Here is a 16,423-nt window from a genome sequence, read left to right as displayed (position 1 = left end):
CTGCTTCTTAGGCTGGGTCTTTGTCAACCCCTCTCTGAGCGTCTGTCTGCCCTTCCCCGCTCGCTGGACCTCTGCCTCCCTTGCTCTTGGGGTCCCGGCCCCCCTGGGTCTCTGTCTCCATCCCTCCAAGCCCTCACGATCCTGTGTCCTCTTGGGGGTCCGGCCAGCCTGACGCTGTTCCCTCCCCCAGGCTGACTACTTGCTCCAAGATTATCCTGTCGCCGTCGCCTCCAACCTGCAGAAGGTGAGTCATGACGGGAGGGGCTGGGTGAAGGTGAGAGCCAGAGACGCCAGGTTGACACCCTTCTAGGAACCTGGCAACCTTACCCACTCAGGCCCCTCCTCCCGCGGACCCAGGAGTCCAGGCTCCCAGTCCCCTCCTCCCTCTGGCCCAGGAGTCCAGGCCCCCAGCCCCCTCCTCCCTCCGACCCAGGAGTCCAGGCCCCTCCTCCCCTAAGCCAGAGTGGGGGCTGTCTCCCCAGGATGAGCTCTGTGGGGCGCTCTGGCGGCTGGTCCTGGCACGGCGCTTGCTGTACAGCCTACAGACCGTGGCAGGGTCCCAGATGCGCTCTCTGCTGCAGACTGTGGACAAGGAGATAGACTTCGTGACCTTTTGTGCCTTCCAGGTCAGCCTTGAACTGTGCGCCTGTGGTGGTGGTGTAGTATGTGTGTGTAGGTGGTGGGGGGCTGGGGGGAGAGCAAGATGCCTTCCTCCGGTTGTGAGTCATGCTCTTGCGCCCCTGAGCAGCCCGCAGGAGGTGGACCCTGGGGCCCCCGCGGTGTCGTGGGAATAAAGGGCATTTCTCCAGATGTAGGAGGACCATGGCCATTTCTATTGGCCCATTTCCTCTGGCTCTGCTTTGCTGGCCGTTGCTAAGGGGTGTTTCCCCCTAGCAACCAGGGAGCAGCAAGCCTGACTGAGCCCTTGCCCCGGCTGCTAACTGCAAAGTCAGCAGTTCGAAACCACCACCTGCTCTGTGGATGAAAGATGAGGCTTCCTGCTGCCGGAAGGATTTACTGGGGGCACTTCTAGTTTGCCCTGTTGAGTCGTTATGCGTCAGAATTAAGTCAATGGCAGTGAAGGTTTTTGTGTTTTTAGTTGCTGGGCGTTGCTAAAGTATATTTCTCTCTAGCAACCAGGGAGCACTGAGTAACCAAACCTCTCAGACCCAGGCCCAAATAGACCCGTGGACTCATGTTGTTAAGGCATGATTCTCCCTAGCAACTGGGGAGAGTTAGGTAGGGGAATCAGGCCTCTCTTAGCGGCTGCCAGACAGGATGGGCCCTAGGCCTGAGAAGCTGAGCTGCGCCGGTGGTGACATCTCCCTCCCCTGCCCCCAGCCACCCCCCAGCTGTCTTCGCTACGTCCAGACCAACATCTCCCACCTCCTGCAGGACACCTCGGAGCAACTGAAGATTCTGAAGTCCAGGATCCAGAAAGATAATTTCTCTCAGTGCCTGGAGCTGCAATGCCAGCCGGGTAAACTCGCCCAGACCCCTCTGCCAACCCCACCCCTTATCCCACCACCCACCAACCCTGGAGCTGCAATGCCTGTGGGTAAATGCACCCAACCCTCAAACCTTGCCCACCAGCCCTGTCTCCTCCACCAGCTCCTCCCCTCCTCCTAATCCCTCCTCCCACCCCGCCCCTCCCCTTCCCCTCCTCCTCTTCCAACCCCTCCCTGCAGCCTTTCCCCACCCCTTCTCTCCTAGTCCCTCCAGCCCACAGGGCTGGTGACTCTGACCACACCCTGCTGCCCTTGGGCTCCCCTCCGTTTAACCGTCTCTGAATACCGATGGCATCGGCTGTTAGCATGATTGGTTACAAACTGGCAAGGTCAGCAGTTTGAAACCACCAGTGGTTCTGAGGGAGAAAGCTGAGGTTGTCTACTCCCATAGCGATTTTCCGAGACCCACAGGGTTGGTTCTACCCTGTGAGTCCAGATTGACTCCAGGACAATGAGTGTAGGTCTTTTTTAAACCCGTTTTCAGGGTTGACCCCAGGTCATCCCCCGATCAACTGGCATCAGTGCGACTCCTTTTTCCTGCCTGAATACTAGTCCCCTGTCCAGATGGGTGATCCTGCGGTGGACCCTTCGTCTGCTTTTTAAAAACCTTTCTTTTTGAGATAACGAGGGATGGTCGGGAAGCCTGGGAGCAATTGTGCAGGAGGGCCCTGTACTCTTTCCCCCCTCCCTGCCCCCCACTCACTACCATCGAATCACAAAGACCCTGTAGGACGAGTTAAACTGCCCCAGTGCGAGACGGTAACTCTTCATGGAAGCGGAGCACACTGGAACACGGCTGGTGGGCTCGAACTGCTGACCTAGCCGTTAGTGGCCCAATCGAGACCACAGGGCTCCTTCACCCCGTCTCCCCCTCCACGTGCCTTAGCAGAGCCGCTTCCTAGCATGAACTCTGGGACACTGTCAAAACCGAGACGACCACGACGTTGTCCTTGCTGGACTCCTGGGTGTTCATTTAGGGTTCGCCAGTGAAAGGCACATGCAACTTCGTCCCTGGGGGGCAGAAAGGGTGGCTAAGAGCTCAACTGCTAGCTGAGAGGTTGGCTGTTCGATCCCAGCCAGAGACAGAGATGCTTAGGAAGACCCAGTCTGTTATTGAAAAGACAGAGCCTAGGGAACCCTATGGAGTGGTCCTGGGCTGGGAGCCATCCCATGACCACAGACAGCAAGCACATTCACTTGCGTGTGTGCCGCTCCATCACAGGTGTGTCTGTGTGTGACCACCACCTCCATCAAGGGCTCTGAACTGTATGTACCACACCTATGGTGAGAGCCCCCCACCCCTCACCTAGCTCACTCGCTGCCTGCAAGTCATAGCAAGCTCACAGCCACCCCATAGGACAGGGTGGAACCGCCCCCTGTGGGTTTCCAAGACGCGAACTCCTTTTTGTGGTTCTTGTTCACCACTTTGTTGGGAGCGCTTACAGATGTCGCCACGTTCCACAACTCAAATAGATGGCTCGTACTTGTACAATTGCTGCAACCACCAGTCTCAAGACACTTGTTTGCTTCTCCAACTCTCTGATATCAGCTCCCCTGTATCCCTTCCTCCCGCACCCCTCCCCCAGGAACCCTTGCTGTTGTTGCATATTATTGTTGTTGTTAATATATATTAGCCGTATCTTGTCTCATCCAATATACCCATTCACTTGCGATTCTGTTATTCACACCCTTTGAGTGGGATTATACAGTTATAATTGCTATCATCCCCCCATTCCCCACCTCCTCCCCTGTCTTCCCATATCCTCAGGGACTCATTACTCCCATTGCTGTTCCTGAAGGGTCATCCATCTTAGGGCATTCCCGCATCTAAGGATCTTAATTATGCACACGAACGTACTTAGGTGTAACAGGGGAGGAAATATTAGAGAAAGAACTCTTGGCAGCAGGACAAAGCCTCATCTTGCTACCTCAAACAGCTAGGGATTTCAGACTGCTGGCCTTGCAGTGCGCAGCCCTACACCACCGGGGCTCCCCAACAGGCGCCAGTTCAATTATAAAGTAACATGTACTGTGCCAAGCCCTGTCCTAAGCGCTCTCTGCACAGGCTCACAGTCTCTTGTGACAGCCCCAGGAGGCAGGGACCATGATGAGCCCCCTTGCATAGATGAGGAGCCTGCTCCTTCACCCAGGCTCCTCTCTCCCTCCAGAGCCTTCCACCCTGCCGCCCCCACAGAGTCCCGGTGCCCTGGGGGCCACGGCCCCCCCTGCTCCCAGACACCCCCTGCTGTTGCTCTTGCTGCTGCCCCTGGTTGCCCTGCTTCTTCTGGCGGCGGCCTGGTGCCTGCACTGGCAAAGAGGGCACACACCACCCTGCTCCAGGGAGCAGGTGAGTTGGACGGCAGGCAGAGGGGGTGGGGAGGGCCTGGGGGAAGGCAGGCCGCCCTGATGCTCTGGCCGCTAACTCCCGTGGGTGCCCAGGTGCGCCCTGTCTCCAGTCCCCAGGAAGAGCTGCCCCTGCAGCCAGCCGAATGCTGATGCCCCCAGGATTTCATCTGGGTGAGTCTCTGGGGCCCATGGGCCTTGAGAGAGCACGGAGGTCATGTCGCGGGGGCAGTGTTAGAAAGACCACACTGGGGATAGGCTGGAGGCAGGAACCCCGAGGGGCACTGGCGTGACAGCCAGGGACGGAAGGATAGGCCTGCGCTCGGGTGATCAGAACTGAGTGTTGGGAGGGAGAGGGGCAGGGCTGGGGAACTGGCAGATGGGGTGGAAGTGGGGTGTGTATGTGGGGGTCTGTAGGCACAGATGACCCCATGTGTGGGTGGGTAGTGAGTGGATAGTGGGTGGTCCCAGATAGAGAATGCAGGGAGGGTGAGGGACTAGGCAGAGAACCGGACTCAGAGGGGATAGGTGGGCACCAGGGGTACCCATGTGGGGGGGACATCTGAAGGGGAATAGGGGTGTAGGAGTCCCTAAGACAGGCCAGGTGGTAAGCTGGCTTCCTGAGCAACATGGCTGTGGCATTGCCCAGCAGAGGAAGATGGATGGAGCCGCCAAGGGCAGGTCGGCACAGAGAGCCAGGCTTGCTGGTGATCATCGGGTGGGAGCCACGATTTCCTGCCCAGGGCGGGAGGGAGCCACGGGAGGTGTGTGGTGGAGGGAGGGCTGGAGGATCAGCAGTGGGACCAGAAGGCAGGTGGGCAGGAGAGAGAGACAACAGAGAGGAGACGCACACACACAGTGACCCAGGCCTTGTGCCGGCGTTATATGAAGATTCACTCACCATCACCTCAGGCAGATGCCATTGTGATCCCCCTTCCACCGAGGCTGAAACCAGGCACAGAGAGGTAGACAGTGTGCCCAAAGTCACACAGCCCATGAGCCGGGATTTGACTCTGTGCTGCCTGTTCCTTCAGCAGCTGTCCCTGGCTCTGGCCTTCATGCTTCTGCCTTGGTTTCTCGCTCTGTTCAAAGGCTTAACCAATAGACGTTCCACCAGGGGATCGCTGTGAGGTGGTGCTGAGAACAAGCCAAACATCCACTAGAAACTGAACTGCAGCCTGACCGACGGGGGATCTGGAATTTTCTAGCAGCCACGTTCCAAAATGTTCAAAGAGCCCTGTGACATCACCTTCGGGGATGGACTTGACTGACTTCATCCGGGCAATTCGCAGCCACCGAGTCCAGTCCGTGACGACCCACAGCGACCCTGTGGGCACAGGGGACAGCCAGCCCTGTGGTTTCTGGGACGGCAACGCCTTCCAGGAGCAGACGGCCTCATCTTTCTCCCAAGGAGCAACTGGTGGCTTAGAACAACTGACCTTTCGGTTAGGCGTCCAACGAGCATCACCCTGTGCCGCTGGGGCTCTGGGGGAGCTGAAGGATGGTCACCGTGCCATGTCATCCGCAGCAAATGCGACATTTCACACACACACACACACACACACACACACCACCCCATACCTAGTCTTCACAGGGAGTCCCCAGTGAATCTAGCAGTGAAATGGTAGAATCCTAACCGGAAGGTTGGGGGTTCGGTTCGTGAAACAGCCCCCTAACCCCCAAGGCACCCTGGGGAAACACAGATCTGTAGATCTGCTTCTAAAAGCTCAGTCTTCAAGACAAGAGGGAGCAGTTCTATTCTGCCCCCATGAGGTCGCCAAGAGTCAGGAGAGATGTGCGCGAGCAGCTTGCAAGCCTTCAAAGCGCAGTGTGTCGGAGGAAGGCCTTCCAAAAAGTCTGTGGGAAAATGCCATCCTCTTCTCATTCCATTTAGCCACCAGCTTTTTGAAGGGACCCGCCCCCGCCCCTGCCCCCAGCCATAGCTTGTATCTAGACAGTCGGAGGCTACAGTTCCACCGGGCACGCTTGATCTGCATCTGTCCTGCAGGACATTTCTGACTGCAAAGCAGGCTTCCCAGGACCCAGGTGTTTGGGACCAGACCGGAAGTTTTCCAAACGTGCATGAGTGTCAAAGGCCCAGCCCTTGTTTCTGAGCAATCCTAGATTTCTAAGCTGCAGTTAAAGCTGGTTCCTCAGCTTCCCTGACCCATGCCCAGAGTGCGACAGCTCCCTGGGGTTGATGGGGAGCGGAGTGGTTAGGCGTTGGGCTGGTCAACCCGAGGTTAGCAGTTTGAAGCCACCCCACCCCCACCCCCACCCCACAGGAGAAAGAGGAGGCTTTCTAACGTCTGGAAAGAGCTACGCTCTTAGAAACCCGCAGGGGAAGGTCTACCTTGTCCTGCAGGGTCACTAGGAGTCAAATCTGCTTGATGGCAGTGAGTTCGGCTCCTGGCTTTTCAGGCGGTTGGTTGGTGGCACTCTCTTGGCCTCCGGAGGATGTAGAACTCTGCCCTTGCCACACACAGCGCTCTCTGGACAGCGCTCCTCTGGCACAGGGTGCTTGCATCTGTTGGTCCGTTTTACAGAGTAGCCTCCTGAGGCCCAGAGCAGGGAGTCTCGTCTGCCAGAGGACACATAGCCAGGCGTGAGGGGAACAACGGCAGTGAACAGCCGGCCCCCTTCTCAGCCCCTGGGGAGGAGGGAGGCCATGCCAGAAGCCAGCCTTGACCTCAGGCTGACTGGGAGGCCCTCTGTACAAAGCCCTCCTCGTTAATGAGATTGTATATAAACAGTCCTTTTTTCTACCAGCTCTGGCTGGGCTTGTCTGTGGATGGGGCAGGGTGGGGCTGCTTGAATGAAGGGTGGCCACACTTCATTCAACATGTGTCCTCGGGGGCCCTCCAGAGGCCCAGGGCCAGTGCCAGGCAGTGATGGGACCTAAACGGGGAGTCAGCTTCCAGCCTGGTCCATGAGGGAGAAGACTCAGACCTAGAGGGCCACGGAGGAGTTGGCGGCGGTGTGTTTTCAAGGAGGTGGCAGGGCATCGTGGGATCCAGCAGCAGGCACTGAATCTGGCCTGGGATGGGAGGAGGGAGCTGGGAGGGCTGAGTGCAGCAGCAGGGGGAGGCAGCTCCGCATGCAGAGACCAAGATGTTGGCAGGGGCACCAACTGGAGGAGGAGACTAGACACTGGGGCAGCCAAAAGACCCTGGGCTAATGGTTAGGGGTGCGTCAACTTTGGGGAAGTGGAGTGGAGGGAAGGTCATTTTAGGCAAAGAACCCAGCCCGTGTAATGTCAAGTCCAGAAAGCACAAAGCAGGCTTCACGGAGCCAAGGTGTTTGGGGCCGGCTGGGAGGCTTTCCAAACGGAATTGAGTGTCCGTTTCTAAAACACAACAGGCCCTTAGGGCAGTCCAGGCACCTGGAATTCATTCACAAGCGACATCGTCTCCCCTTGTTCTAGGGATGGAGGCCCTGAGGTCAAGGCAGGGTGGGTCCAGGTCTAGGTGACCAACACACCTTAAGGAGAAAATGAAGTCTTACTAGGACAGAGACAAAGCCACATCATCCAGATCAGGGAGGCCATCCGCATGAGGTCATCATAGCGCCCAAGGAAGAAAACGGACATCTTAAATAGGACATGATCATACAACGGGAACAGTCCCAGGAGCATGAGTGGCAGCCGGTCCATACATCACCGATGCAGGGGCCACTACATAACTGGGAACTAGGCAGTGATTGGGACAAATGGATTATACTGGAGAGAAGAGCTTAAAAGTTGGAGGGGCCAGGACCCTCCAACAAAAATAATGAAGGCATGATTCCTGACTATGTGGGCCCAGTACCCCAAGCTCCATCAAGGTCACATCCAGGCAAGCCCCTAAGGAAGGCTGCCACTTTCCGGAAGCTCTCTACTGGCAAGCCTCTTCCGGGTTAATGGTCAGAAGGAATTCAGGGGAGGCTTAATCCACGTGCATTCTGCAAATGGATTTTGGACTTCCCCCGTTCTCTGTAGCCTTCTGGAAACGTCAAAACTTAAAATAAAAAAACAAACCCCAAACTCATGGCCGTTGATGCTAACTCCCAGAGGCCCCATAGGGCAGGGTAGAATGGCCCCTGTGGGTTTCCAAGACTGTAATTCTTCACAGGAGTAGGAAAGCCTCTTCTTCCTCCCAAGGATGGAAGAGGGTGGGGGTGGGGGGTGGTTTCCAGTTGTTGCTTGGCCCAGTTAGCAGCCCAGCGCTAAACACCATGCTGCCAGGGCTCCTGATGCCACATCCACAGAGCGTAATTAGTCAGGTCTCCTTTGGTCTTGCCATTTGTTCCTTTAAAATCGCTTCGGCTGTGTAAATAATTAGCGTGTAGAGAGTCCCCGGACAACTCGAGAACACTTAACAGTTCACATCGAGGACAGGTTGACAGGAGTGCGCCTCTTTCCATGTAGGCATCATGGCCAGCCTGTGGCTGTGGGCTTGGGCCGTCCAGAGAGGCCAACTGAGGATGCCAACCTCGCTTGTGAGATCCAAACGGCCAAATATTACAGGTGTACCTCCAGGGCTTTGGCTAATGCGCTGGCAGCTGGGCCCCAACTAACTGTGTCCTGCTGGGTTCCGGGCCTGATGGAGCGCTTGCTTGGGCTTGCATCCCTAATGTTCAGAATCCAAGCTCCCTAAGACCCACTAGGCAGGGGATTCCCGACCACCTATACCTTAGGGAGGTAGGCCTGGTCGCCCCCTGCAGGCCAGTATATGCCTTGCAGCTTTCAGTCACGTGCGGGGCAGAATGGCGCCGCCCCTCACAAACATGGCGGGTAGTTCGCGTCCCTCGAAAGCATGGCCGCTCCAGTCAACGACTGCACGTCCACGTGATCGATCGCTGGGCACAAGATTGGCCACTGAAGTCCGCTTGGACCACGAGCCGGTTCGCCCCTTCCCCAGGTGATCCCGCCTCTAGTGGGCGGTGTAGGAGACGCTGCGCATGCGCGCCACACCCAGACCAATGAGAAAGCCGGAGAGCTGTTTGCGCCGCCCATGTGACATCACTTCCGGCGCCCCTGGCTGAGGGGATAAGAAACCCTGCGCCAGCGCTTCCTCCTTTCCCAGGCGGCTGCCGAAGATGGCGGAGGGGCAGGTTCGGGCTCCGCGCGGGTCGGGGTGGGTTCCAGCCCGGGATGGGGTTTCGAAGTGTCTGCATTCCCGTGTGGGCTGTGGGACGCGGCGCCTATAATGGCGTAGGAGACGGGACACTTGGCGTGAGGAGGGTTCGTCACGCGGAAGCGGGATTCGTGCTGTGCGTAGGCCCGGGGCGGGTGGGCCCATGGTGGGCCCCGCTTCCCTGGCGGTGATGGGGGCGGCTTCCGGGGGAGAGAGGTAGCCAGGGGCTTGGGGCCGAGCAGGCGCCGGGAGGAGATGAGGGAGCCCGCGGGAGGTCGGGCTGCCGCGGGGACGTGAAGCCGAGCGGGACCGGGGCCCCGAGTGCAGGTCGCAGCCTTCCTGGGTGGCAGGCTTGGCTGTCACTTCCGGCACGAGGTCTGCTCCTGAGAGGCGGGCTTCTAGGACAGCATTTGCTTTTCTTAAAGTTTTCCCCCAAGCTGGCGGGTCGCATCCAGTTTCGGCGCGTATTCAGTACGCTTCGCTTTTGCATTCCGCGCTCTTAGAGCCTAATGGCGTGCAGTGGGTTACGAATCTAGTGGGAAGCCTCCGGGTTGCTTCTGTGGAGATTCACAGCCGGGGAAACGCCTGCTACTCCATGCCCTTAGGGGTCGCAAGAGCCGGAACCAAAGGCATTGGGCTTTGGGGTAACCCATGCCGCCTTCCTAGAATTAAATGTATTTCCTCAGGAGTGCGCCCGAACCCATTTGTCCATAGGAAAGGATGGTTCTGGAAAGGGAGTCCTTGCTAGTGTTTCCTAATGCACGCAGTGATGGATGGCTAAGCTGTCTGGCCACGTGCCTAGTACCGTTTGCACTCCGGTGCTTGGGGGGTTGTTTCCCCTCCTGTAGCTGGGTGGAGCAGCAGGATGATGGGGCCCTTGGCGATTATCCTCCGCCAAAGTCACATCAGGAAGATTGTCTAGGGATTCTAAGCTCTGAGGCACAGCCTTTTTGGCATGGGGCCTGACTAAAAAGCCGAGATTTAGTATTTTTTAAAAGTTAAAAACCCAAAACTCAATCTATTGCTAATTTTGACTCATAGGGCAAAGTAGTGTTGCCCCCCATTGGGTTAGATTGCTTGGTTTTCGCCCAGAGTCTGGCTTTTATTTTAGGTTAGCAGCTAAGCGCTTAAGCCACTGTACAATCAGTGCTCCTTAAATATACAGTTGTTTGTATCAAATAATGAGAGGTGGGACAAGGCTTTGCTAAGTGATTGGAAAATGGTTCGCCAGTGGCTACATTTCTTCGGAGCTATTTAATGGCCCCAGATATCCACAGCCCTGGCCTTCAGCCATCAGGGGGGTTATATTGCTGTGCAGTGCACAGTAGAGCATCTTTGAAAGGAATCGATGGCTGTCCAGGTGCTAGAGCTTCTCTCGGGTTGGCTAGGCGGGGGTTCCAACAATTGAAGCCAGATAATGATACCTGCCCCCTGGGAGCAACCAAGAGGGAGGGGGTAATTTTTGCATGAGAGTGATAGTACGATTTAGCATTTTTCTCATCTCCGAAGTGGGGCCGGGAACAGACGAGTGGTGTCAATACTGGCATCAGAAAGGACTGTTGTGGGGGTGTGGTGAGTTGGCAAGGCAGGTGGAGGTTGCCGAGCCTGCTAACCGAGTTCTCCATCCTCAGGTCCTGGTGCTCGATGGCCGTGGCCATCTCCTGGGCCGGCTGGCAGCCATTGTGGCCAAGCAAGTGCTGCTGGGTGAGTACTCTGTCCACCCTGCCTGCGGGCTAGTACCCGTACCTGTCTGGTCAGTGATGAGCAAAAATCACCATCTTTCGTTTGAGTCTCACGACCATGAGACCAACCCATGCACCGCTCTGAGACCTGCCTGGCATTTGCTCCAGGAGCAGCAAGCCAGCTCTGTTGGGTGCCGTGACCTGGCCAGAGTGCCCCCCTTCCCTCCCCACCCAGGGCCTGGGCAGGTGGGGAACTAGGAGGCGCTGCCAGGTTGGTTTGATAACCACTTCCCCTCTCCTGGGTTGCTTCCCATTAGGCCGCAAGGTGGTGGTGGTGCGCTGTGAGGGCATCAACATTTCTGGAAACTTCTACAGAAACAAGTGTAAGTGAGGACTGGGAGGCAAGCAGCCCGTGGGGGGTTGGGTTTGGGGTTTTGGTCTGAGACTTGCTAGATCTCCTTGGCCCCTCCTCACACATGCACCACTCCTCCCACAGTGAAGTACCTGGCCTTCCTCCGCAAGCGCATGAACACCAACCCCTCCCGAGGCCCCTACCACTTCCGGGCCCCTAGCCGCATCTTCTGGCGAACCGTGCGAGGTGAGTTGGGCCCGGGCTATGCTCAGTCAGACGTGGGTAGGTGGCCAGTGATGAGGACTTCTCCCACTCAAGTTCGAGTTTCTGACAATGAGATAACCTCACATGCACTACCATCTGAGGCCACTCTGCCCCTACCCTGCGAGGGATTGAAGCTGGTGACATCCCCTTAGCTCTGCCCTTTTGTTGCCCACAGGCATGCTGCCCCACAAGACCAAGAGGGGCCAGGCTGCCCTGGACCGGCTCAAAGTGTTTGATGGGATCCCACCCCCCTATGATAAGGTGAGTTGGTCCATACCCCACTCAGCACCCAGGGGCCCAGGCGTCTGTGATGTTCCTTAAATCTACCTACATTGTTTGAACCCCATGAGAAGAGCTTTGGCTGAGACGCTGGCCCATCCTCTCAGCTGGTCCTCCCCTGTGAACCCCACTCTAAGCCCTATCTTTCCCCACAGAAAAAGCGGATGGTGGTCCCTGCTGCCCTCAAGGTGGTGCGACTGAAGCCCACACGCAAGGTGAGTGCTCGGGACTGGGCTGTGCATCTGACTGGAGATAGGGGCTCCCGGTCCTGGCAGGTGATGGATTACTCTCACGATGGTCTGCGGATGCCCGAGCGGGCAATGCCGAAAGTGCCAATGGCTCAGCTGATGCCAGGAACTGGGGCCAGAGCCCAAGTTAGGGGTTGGCTGGCTTTTCTGACTGGTAACTAACTGGCTCCTGGAGGTGATAATAGGTTCCCAGGATCCTCTTGAAGCAGGCATCGTACGTAGCTGTACCTGTCTCCAGGGTTAGTGCTTATTCCTCTTCACACTTGTGTTTCCTCCCAGTTTGCTTACCTGGGCCGCCTAGCCCATGAGGTGGGCTGGAAGTACCAGGCGGTGACAGCAACCCTGGAGGAGAAGAGGAAGGAGAAGGCCAAAATCCACTACAGGAAGAAGAAGCAGCTCATGGTAAGTGAGGACATGGCTGGGGGGTGTCACACTCTTTGACACGACACTGGCAGGTGATGTTCTTTTCTCACGATGGTCTTCGTATGCCCCTGGGGTTCTGCCGACACTGCCCAAGGCAATGCTGATGCCAGTGGCTGGGGTGGGGAACCTTTCATTGGGCTAGGGTGGTCACTTCAACTCCCACTGACCACCATTGGTTTGTCTCCCCTACAGAGGCTGCGGAAACAGGCAGAGAAGAACCTGGAGACAAAGATCAACAAGTACACAGAGGTTCTAAAGACCCATGGACTCCTGGTCTGAGCCCAATAAAGACTTAGTCCTTCACTGGCCTAGCTTGCCCTTCCTCCATCGCCATTCTGGGACATGGGGACACCCTCAGTCACAGCAGGGCTCAGGTGGCACAGAGTAGTAGAGTGCCCAGATCAAGCTCAGGCCCACAGCACCCGTCTGTGAGGTCTTTCCGTGAAGTCTGCAGCTATTGGCTGGAAAGCTTTTACACAAACAGCTGGAGCAGCCAGGCACTACCACAGCCAGCATCTGCCAGACCTGAGCTAGAAGACAGGGAGAGAACAAACAAGCATGTTGGGCATTGGCTGTAAATACTGGTTCAGCACTGTACTCTGCAGCCAGTGAAACAGGCCTGGAGCTTGTGCTGTGCCAGGTGCTCCTGGGGTAGAGACGAGTGGGATTCGTATGTGCAGGGCCACAGCACCGCCCTCACTGCTTTCCTGGTCTGTAATTTAAAACTAATAAATTACCTGGTGAACCAAGGTGGTGTCTTGCACTATGTCCGCTCCAGAGAGCAAGGGGGAGGTGTCTTGAAGGCTGCAGCCTGACAGGAAAGCATACTACATGGTGTTGTCTGGTGGCGACAGGAGCATCTTTCCAGTAGAGCTGTAGCTGCCTGTTTCTGACTTAGCTGCAAAGTGTGGGCTTGCCAGTGTTTTAGCCAATTCACCCCATCGCGTAATGCCACTGGATCAAGGAGTAAGGGCCACAGACGGTGATGGGAAGTGTGTAGATTCATCCCTCCAAGGCCCCCCACCTTAAAAATTGGAAATAGCAAACCACCCATCCCCTTGCTACACATTCACAAACTCCATCCAGTCTGCACACTAAGCACAGCCCTGTGTTTCAGGTACCATGACTACAGAAGAAAGCCTCTTGGAACTGCTGCTGGCCTTGTGGCTTAGCAACTCCAGGGGTGCCCCAATACACTACCTGGACAACTTAAGATACCTTGACCCCCAAACTCCAGTTCTTGATAAGAGACCAAGAAACCCGTCCAATAGATTGTAACTCCAGTGCTATAGGTCAGATTCCTGTGTGGTTTCCAGTCCAGTGCTCTGCTCAGCACTGGCTGGCTGGAAGTAGCACAGTTAGGTGTTTTGAAATAACTGGTAAAAGCAATCGTGCGTTTTAACCAAATAGAAATCAAAATTGGGTTCCTAAGATGGTTCTGAGGATAAGATGTGGGAGTTAGCTGGCCATATAAAATGTATTTCTTCCTATCTTGGTGTTTTTCCCCGTTATCATTAAGATCACAAGCAAGTATCTTTTGCTTGCTTTTTACTGAGCTTTTTAAAACCCAGGAGGAAGTCACACCTAATCCCACCACTGGAGGGGAAACCACTGGGACTGGGCATTTCCTTCCTGGCGGTTTTCTAAGTAACTTTTGTTGGTTATCACAACAAGTAAATACTTTGAAAGCCCCTTTCTAAATGGCCCCAATACTTCAGGGGGGGGGCGGGCATCCAAAACAAGTGGCAGGCTCCCTCCCTGACCTTGAATGCTACCCTCTGAGGGCCTGAGATAACATTTAAATTTTTATTACACCGACTCAAAGCTCACTAAAGGAATTTCAGTAAGTTCAAAGGAAAGTTTGTAGAATGCTTTGATCACCCCCACAAAAGACTTGGATATCCTTGTGTATGAGCTCGGGTTTGCACTAAACCTATGAGTGAGATGAGGTTTTCTTCTCCCATAAAGAGCTAACAGTCTCAGAACCCCACAGGCAGATCCACCCTGTCCAAAGGGTTATTGATGGCAGTGAGATTAGCTTCTCGGAGCAACTGGTGCCTTTGAAGTGCTGACTGCAGCCTACTTCAACGCACTACTTCACCAGGGGTCTTTCAGTGAGGAGGGGCTTATGGCTCAGGTCCCCTCATGCTCATTTCCTGACTGCCTTTGGCTGCAGGTGTGAGTTCCTGTCTCAGCACCAGTCTCCTGTATAATGGGATAACTATTAAGGTGGGGACGTGCACATTCTTATGGTACTGGGCAGTAAACATGATAACCCCCACTTAGATCAGGCCAAGGCTTCAGTAACGGAAGAAGCAGGAGATACTGTCTTGCACCAAGGTCGCAGTGGTTCTCAACCTCCCTAATGCTGGGACCCTTTAATGCAGTTAGTGTAGTGACTGCCTTCCCCCAACCATGACGTTATTTTCATTGCTACTTAACTCATTTTGCTACTGTTATGAATCAGGAGACCCCTGTGAATGGGCCGTTCGACCGCCAAAAGGCCCATGACCCACAGGTTGAGAACCATTGGGTGATATCTTGCAACAACACATCCTGGGACACTCGAGATGCCCATCAAGTGTGAGCTGAACATGAAACGGGCATTTTCTTTATATCAATGACTAAGAACAGGAGCCAAACAGCCTCGGTTTGAATCCCAGCTTGGCATCTCAATTTCTGTGGCCCCCAATTTTGTTTCATTGACTCCAGCAGTAAAATGGGTATACTGACAGAACCAAGAATCGTGAGGACTAAGCGAATACCGTGCTTACTACAAACGGGCACAGTGCTGACACACTGAATTTACAATTTTAAAATGACGGACTGGTCCAACATGCTGGCCACGGACCTACACGTGGCAGTTTATGTTTAGATCTAATTAAAATGTAAAAAATGAAAAATGAAAATCCCACGTGGTTCAGATCACCACGTTAGCAGCGTGCCCCGCAGAAAAATGGCGGTCGCCGCGGGTTCCGGTGTGAACACGGCAAGAACCAGCCACGCTGTCTCCAACTCCCACAAGATCCTGCGCCTCACATAACACGGGATTTCCTCTACGCCTCTCGCGATAATGGGCGCTTCCAGCCTGGCCACGCCCCCACGTTGAGCAAATGCTCCCGGCGCAAGGATGGCCAGAATCTCGCGAGGTCAACAGAGTCACGTTGCCACAGCCCTCCAATTGCGTGGCTGATTAGAACCATTCGCCAATCAGAGTTGCGCCTAAGGACCGTCCCAAATCCAGGATATCCCGCCTCCCTCCCACGTCACTTCCTTTCCAGACCTTGCGTTGCCGATTAGGGGACTCCGGCGGCTCCGCGGCCCTCTTTTTTCCAGGCGGCCGGGAAGATGGCGGACATTCAGGTGCGGGTTTGGGGCTAGCTCCTGAACTACGAGGTCCGCTCGGGGCTTCGGGGGCGCGTCCTCGGAGCCGGACCCCTGCTCTGCCGCGTGGGGTTCATTCTGGGTGTCGCCGATTCCCTAGACGTGAACCGTGGCAGAAGACGCGCATTAGATGGGCGCTTCCTAGCTCCTTGGGCGCCACGCTTGGAGCTTAAGGCGGGAGATGGAGCGTTTGCAGAACTCATCCTCTTGCAGTTAGCCGTCCAATGCGGACCCTCCAAGCCACCAGAGGCCCCGCTCATCCTCTTAAGATCTGCCATTGATGGATTGGGCGTTCTGGTGGTCTCGGATCTGGAGTGCTTATGTGGGAAGCCCCGCATGTAGGCAGGGGATTGGCGCCCGGAGGGGGCGGGAGGACCTGTGTGTCGGGGAGTAGACTCAGGTAAAAGGTGTCCACGGGCCTCGAGGGCTAGTTCTTACCCTCCGGGTGTAAGGGGTGCGCCCCGCAAGCCGCAGGAAGGATTTCGCATAAATGCTGACATAGCTTGGAGTGTTGGGTTCACAGTTGAGTGGGGGCCGGGGTGGTCTAGGTATCTTATGGGCGATTCCGAGGCGTGGAAGCGCATTGGCGGTAGGGTCTTGGGTCATCTGGATGCCGTGATTAATTTTCAGCAGGTGGGTAGGTTCAAAAGCTTGGGCGATCCGCCAGCGGGTGCTGTATAAGAAGAGACTTCTGCCTGCCCCATCCCTAACCGCTAACTTCATATCATCTCTCTGCAGACAGAACGTGCCTACCAAAAGCAGCCGACCATCTTCCAAAACAAGAAGAGGGTCCTCTTGGGGGAAACTGGCAAGGAGAAGCTCCCCC

At 55.8% G+C, this 16,423-nt stretch overlaps 2 protein-coding genes, 1 long non-coding RNA gene and 5 other non-coding genes across 8 annotated transcripts in view; all 8 read left to right on the top strand.

The window, feature by feature from the left end:
* Positions 1-6,120, top strand: part of FLT3LG (fms related receptor tyrosine kinase 3 ligand) — a 10,035-nt gene extending 3,915 nt beyond the window's left edge. Inside the window, exons 2-7 of the mRNA XM_045292633.1 lie at positions 191-244; positions 483-626; positions 1,342-1,480; positions 3,677-3,855; positions 3,948-4,025; positions 4,944-6,120. Of these exons, the coding sequence (XP_045148568.1) occupies positions 191-244; positions 483-626; positions 1,342-1,480; positions 3,677-3,855; positions 3,948-4,004 (573 nt within the window). The 3' untranslated portion in view covers positions 4,005-4,025; positions 4,944-6,120. The remainder of the gene's footprint in view (positions 1-190; positions 245-482; positions 627-1,341; positions 1,481-3,676; positions 3,856-3,947; positions 4,026-4,943) is intronic.
* A 2,799-nt stretch (positions 6,121-8,919) lies between these two features.
* Positions 8,920-12,516, top strand: RPL13A (ribosomal protein L13a). Its single transcript, XM_004710436.3, has 8 exons — positions 8,920-8,942; positions 10,597-10,669; positions 10,965-11,030; positions 11,144-11,245; positions 11,439-11,524; positions 11,698-11,757; positions 12,070-12,192; positions 12,406-12,516. The coding sequence occupies exons 1-8, from the start codon at positions 8,928-8,930 to the stop codon at positions 12,490-12,492; spliced, it is 612 nt and encodes a 203-aa protein (XP_004710493.1). The 5' UTR covers positions 8,920-8,927; the 3' UTR covers positions 12,493-12,516.
* Positions 10,716-10,798, top strand: LOC115870394. The gene has a single exon (XR_004046673.1). It is a non-coding gene; the product is annotated as a small nucleolar RNA Z195/SNORD33/SNORD32 family (small nucleolar RNA).
* LOC115870393 lies at positions 11,286-11,369 on the top strand. Its single transcript, XR_004046672.1, has one exon. It is a non-coding gene; the product is annotated as a small nucleolar RNA Z195/SNORD33/SNORD32 family (small nucleolar RNA).
* LOC115870399 lies at positions 11,563-11,635 on the top strand. Its single transcript, XR_004046678.1, has one exon. It is a non-coding gene; the product is annotated as a small nucleolar RNA SNORD34 (small nucleolar RNA).
* Positions 11,813-11,899, top strand: LOC115870404. The gene has a single exon (XR_004046683.1). It is a non-coding gene; the product is annotated as a small nucleolar RNA SNORD35 (small nucleolar RNA).
* On the top strand, positions 12,241-12,326 carry LOC115870405. The gene has a single exon (XR_004046684.1). It is a non-coding gene; the product is annotated as a small nucleolar RNA SNORD35 (small nucleolar RNA).
* A 2,970-nt stretch (positions 12,517-15,486) lies between the features above and the next one.
* Positions 15,487-16,417, top strand: LOC123521923. Its single transcript, XR_006680270.1, has 2 exons — positions 15,487-15,576; positions 16,336-16,417. It is a non-coding gene; the product is annotated as an uncharacterized LOC123521923 (long non-coding RNA).
* Positions 16,418-16,423: the final 6 nt, after the last annotated feature.

Source organism: Echinops telfairi, unplaced genomic scaffold, assembly GCF_000313985.2.
Source record: "Echinops telfairi isolate 266 unplaced genomic scaffold, ASM31398v2 ScPeMD7_655;HRSCAF=1070, whole genome shotgun sequence".
NCBI classification, from domain to species: Eukaryota; Metazoa; Chordata; class Mammalia; order Afrosoricida; family Tenrecidae; genus Echinops; species Echinops telfairi.
Note: the sequence above shows the minus strand (reverse complement) of the source record. Positions and strands in the feature narration are given on the sequence as shown.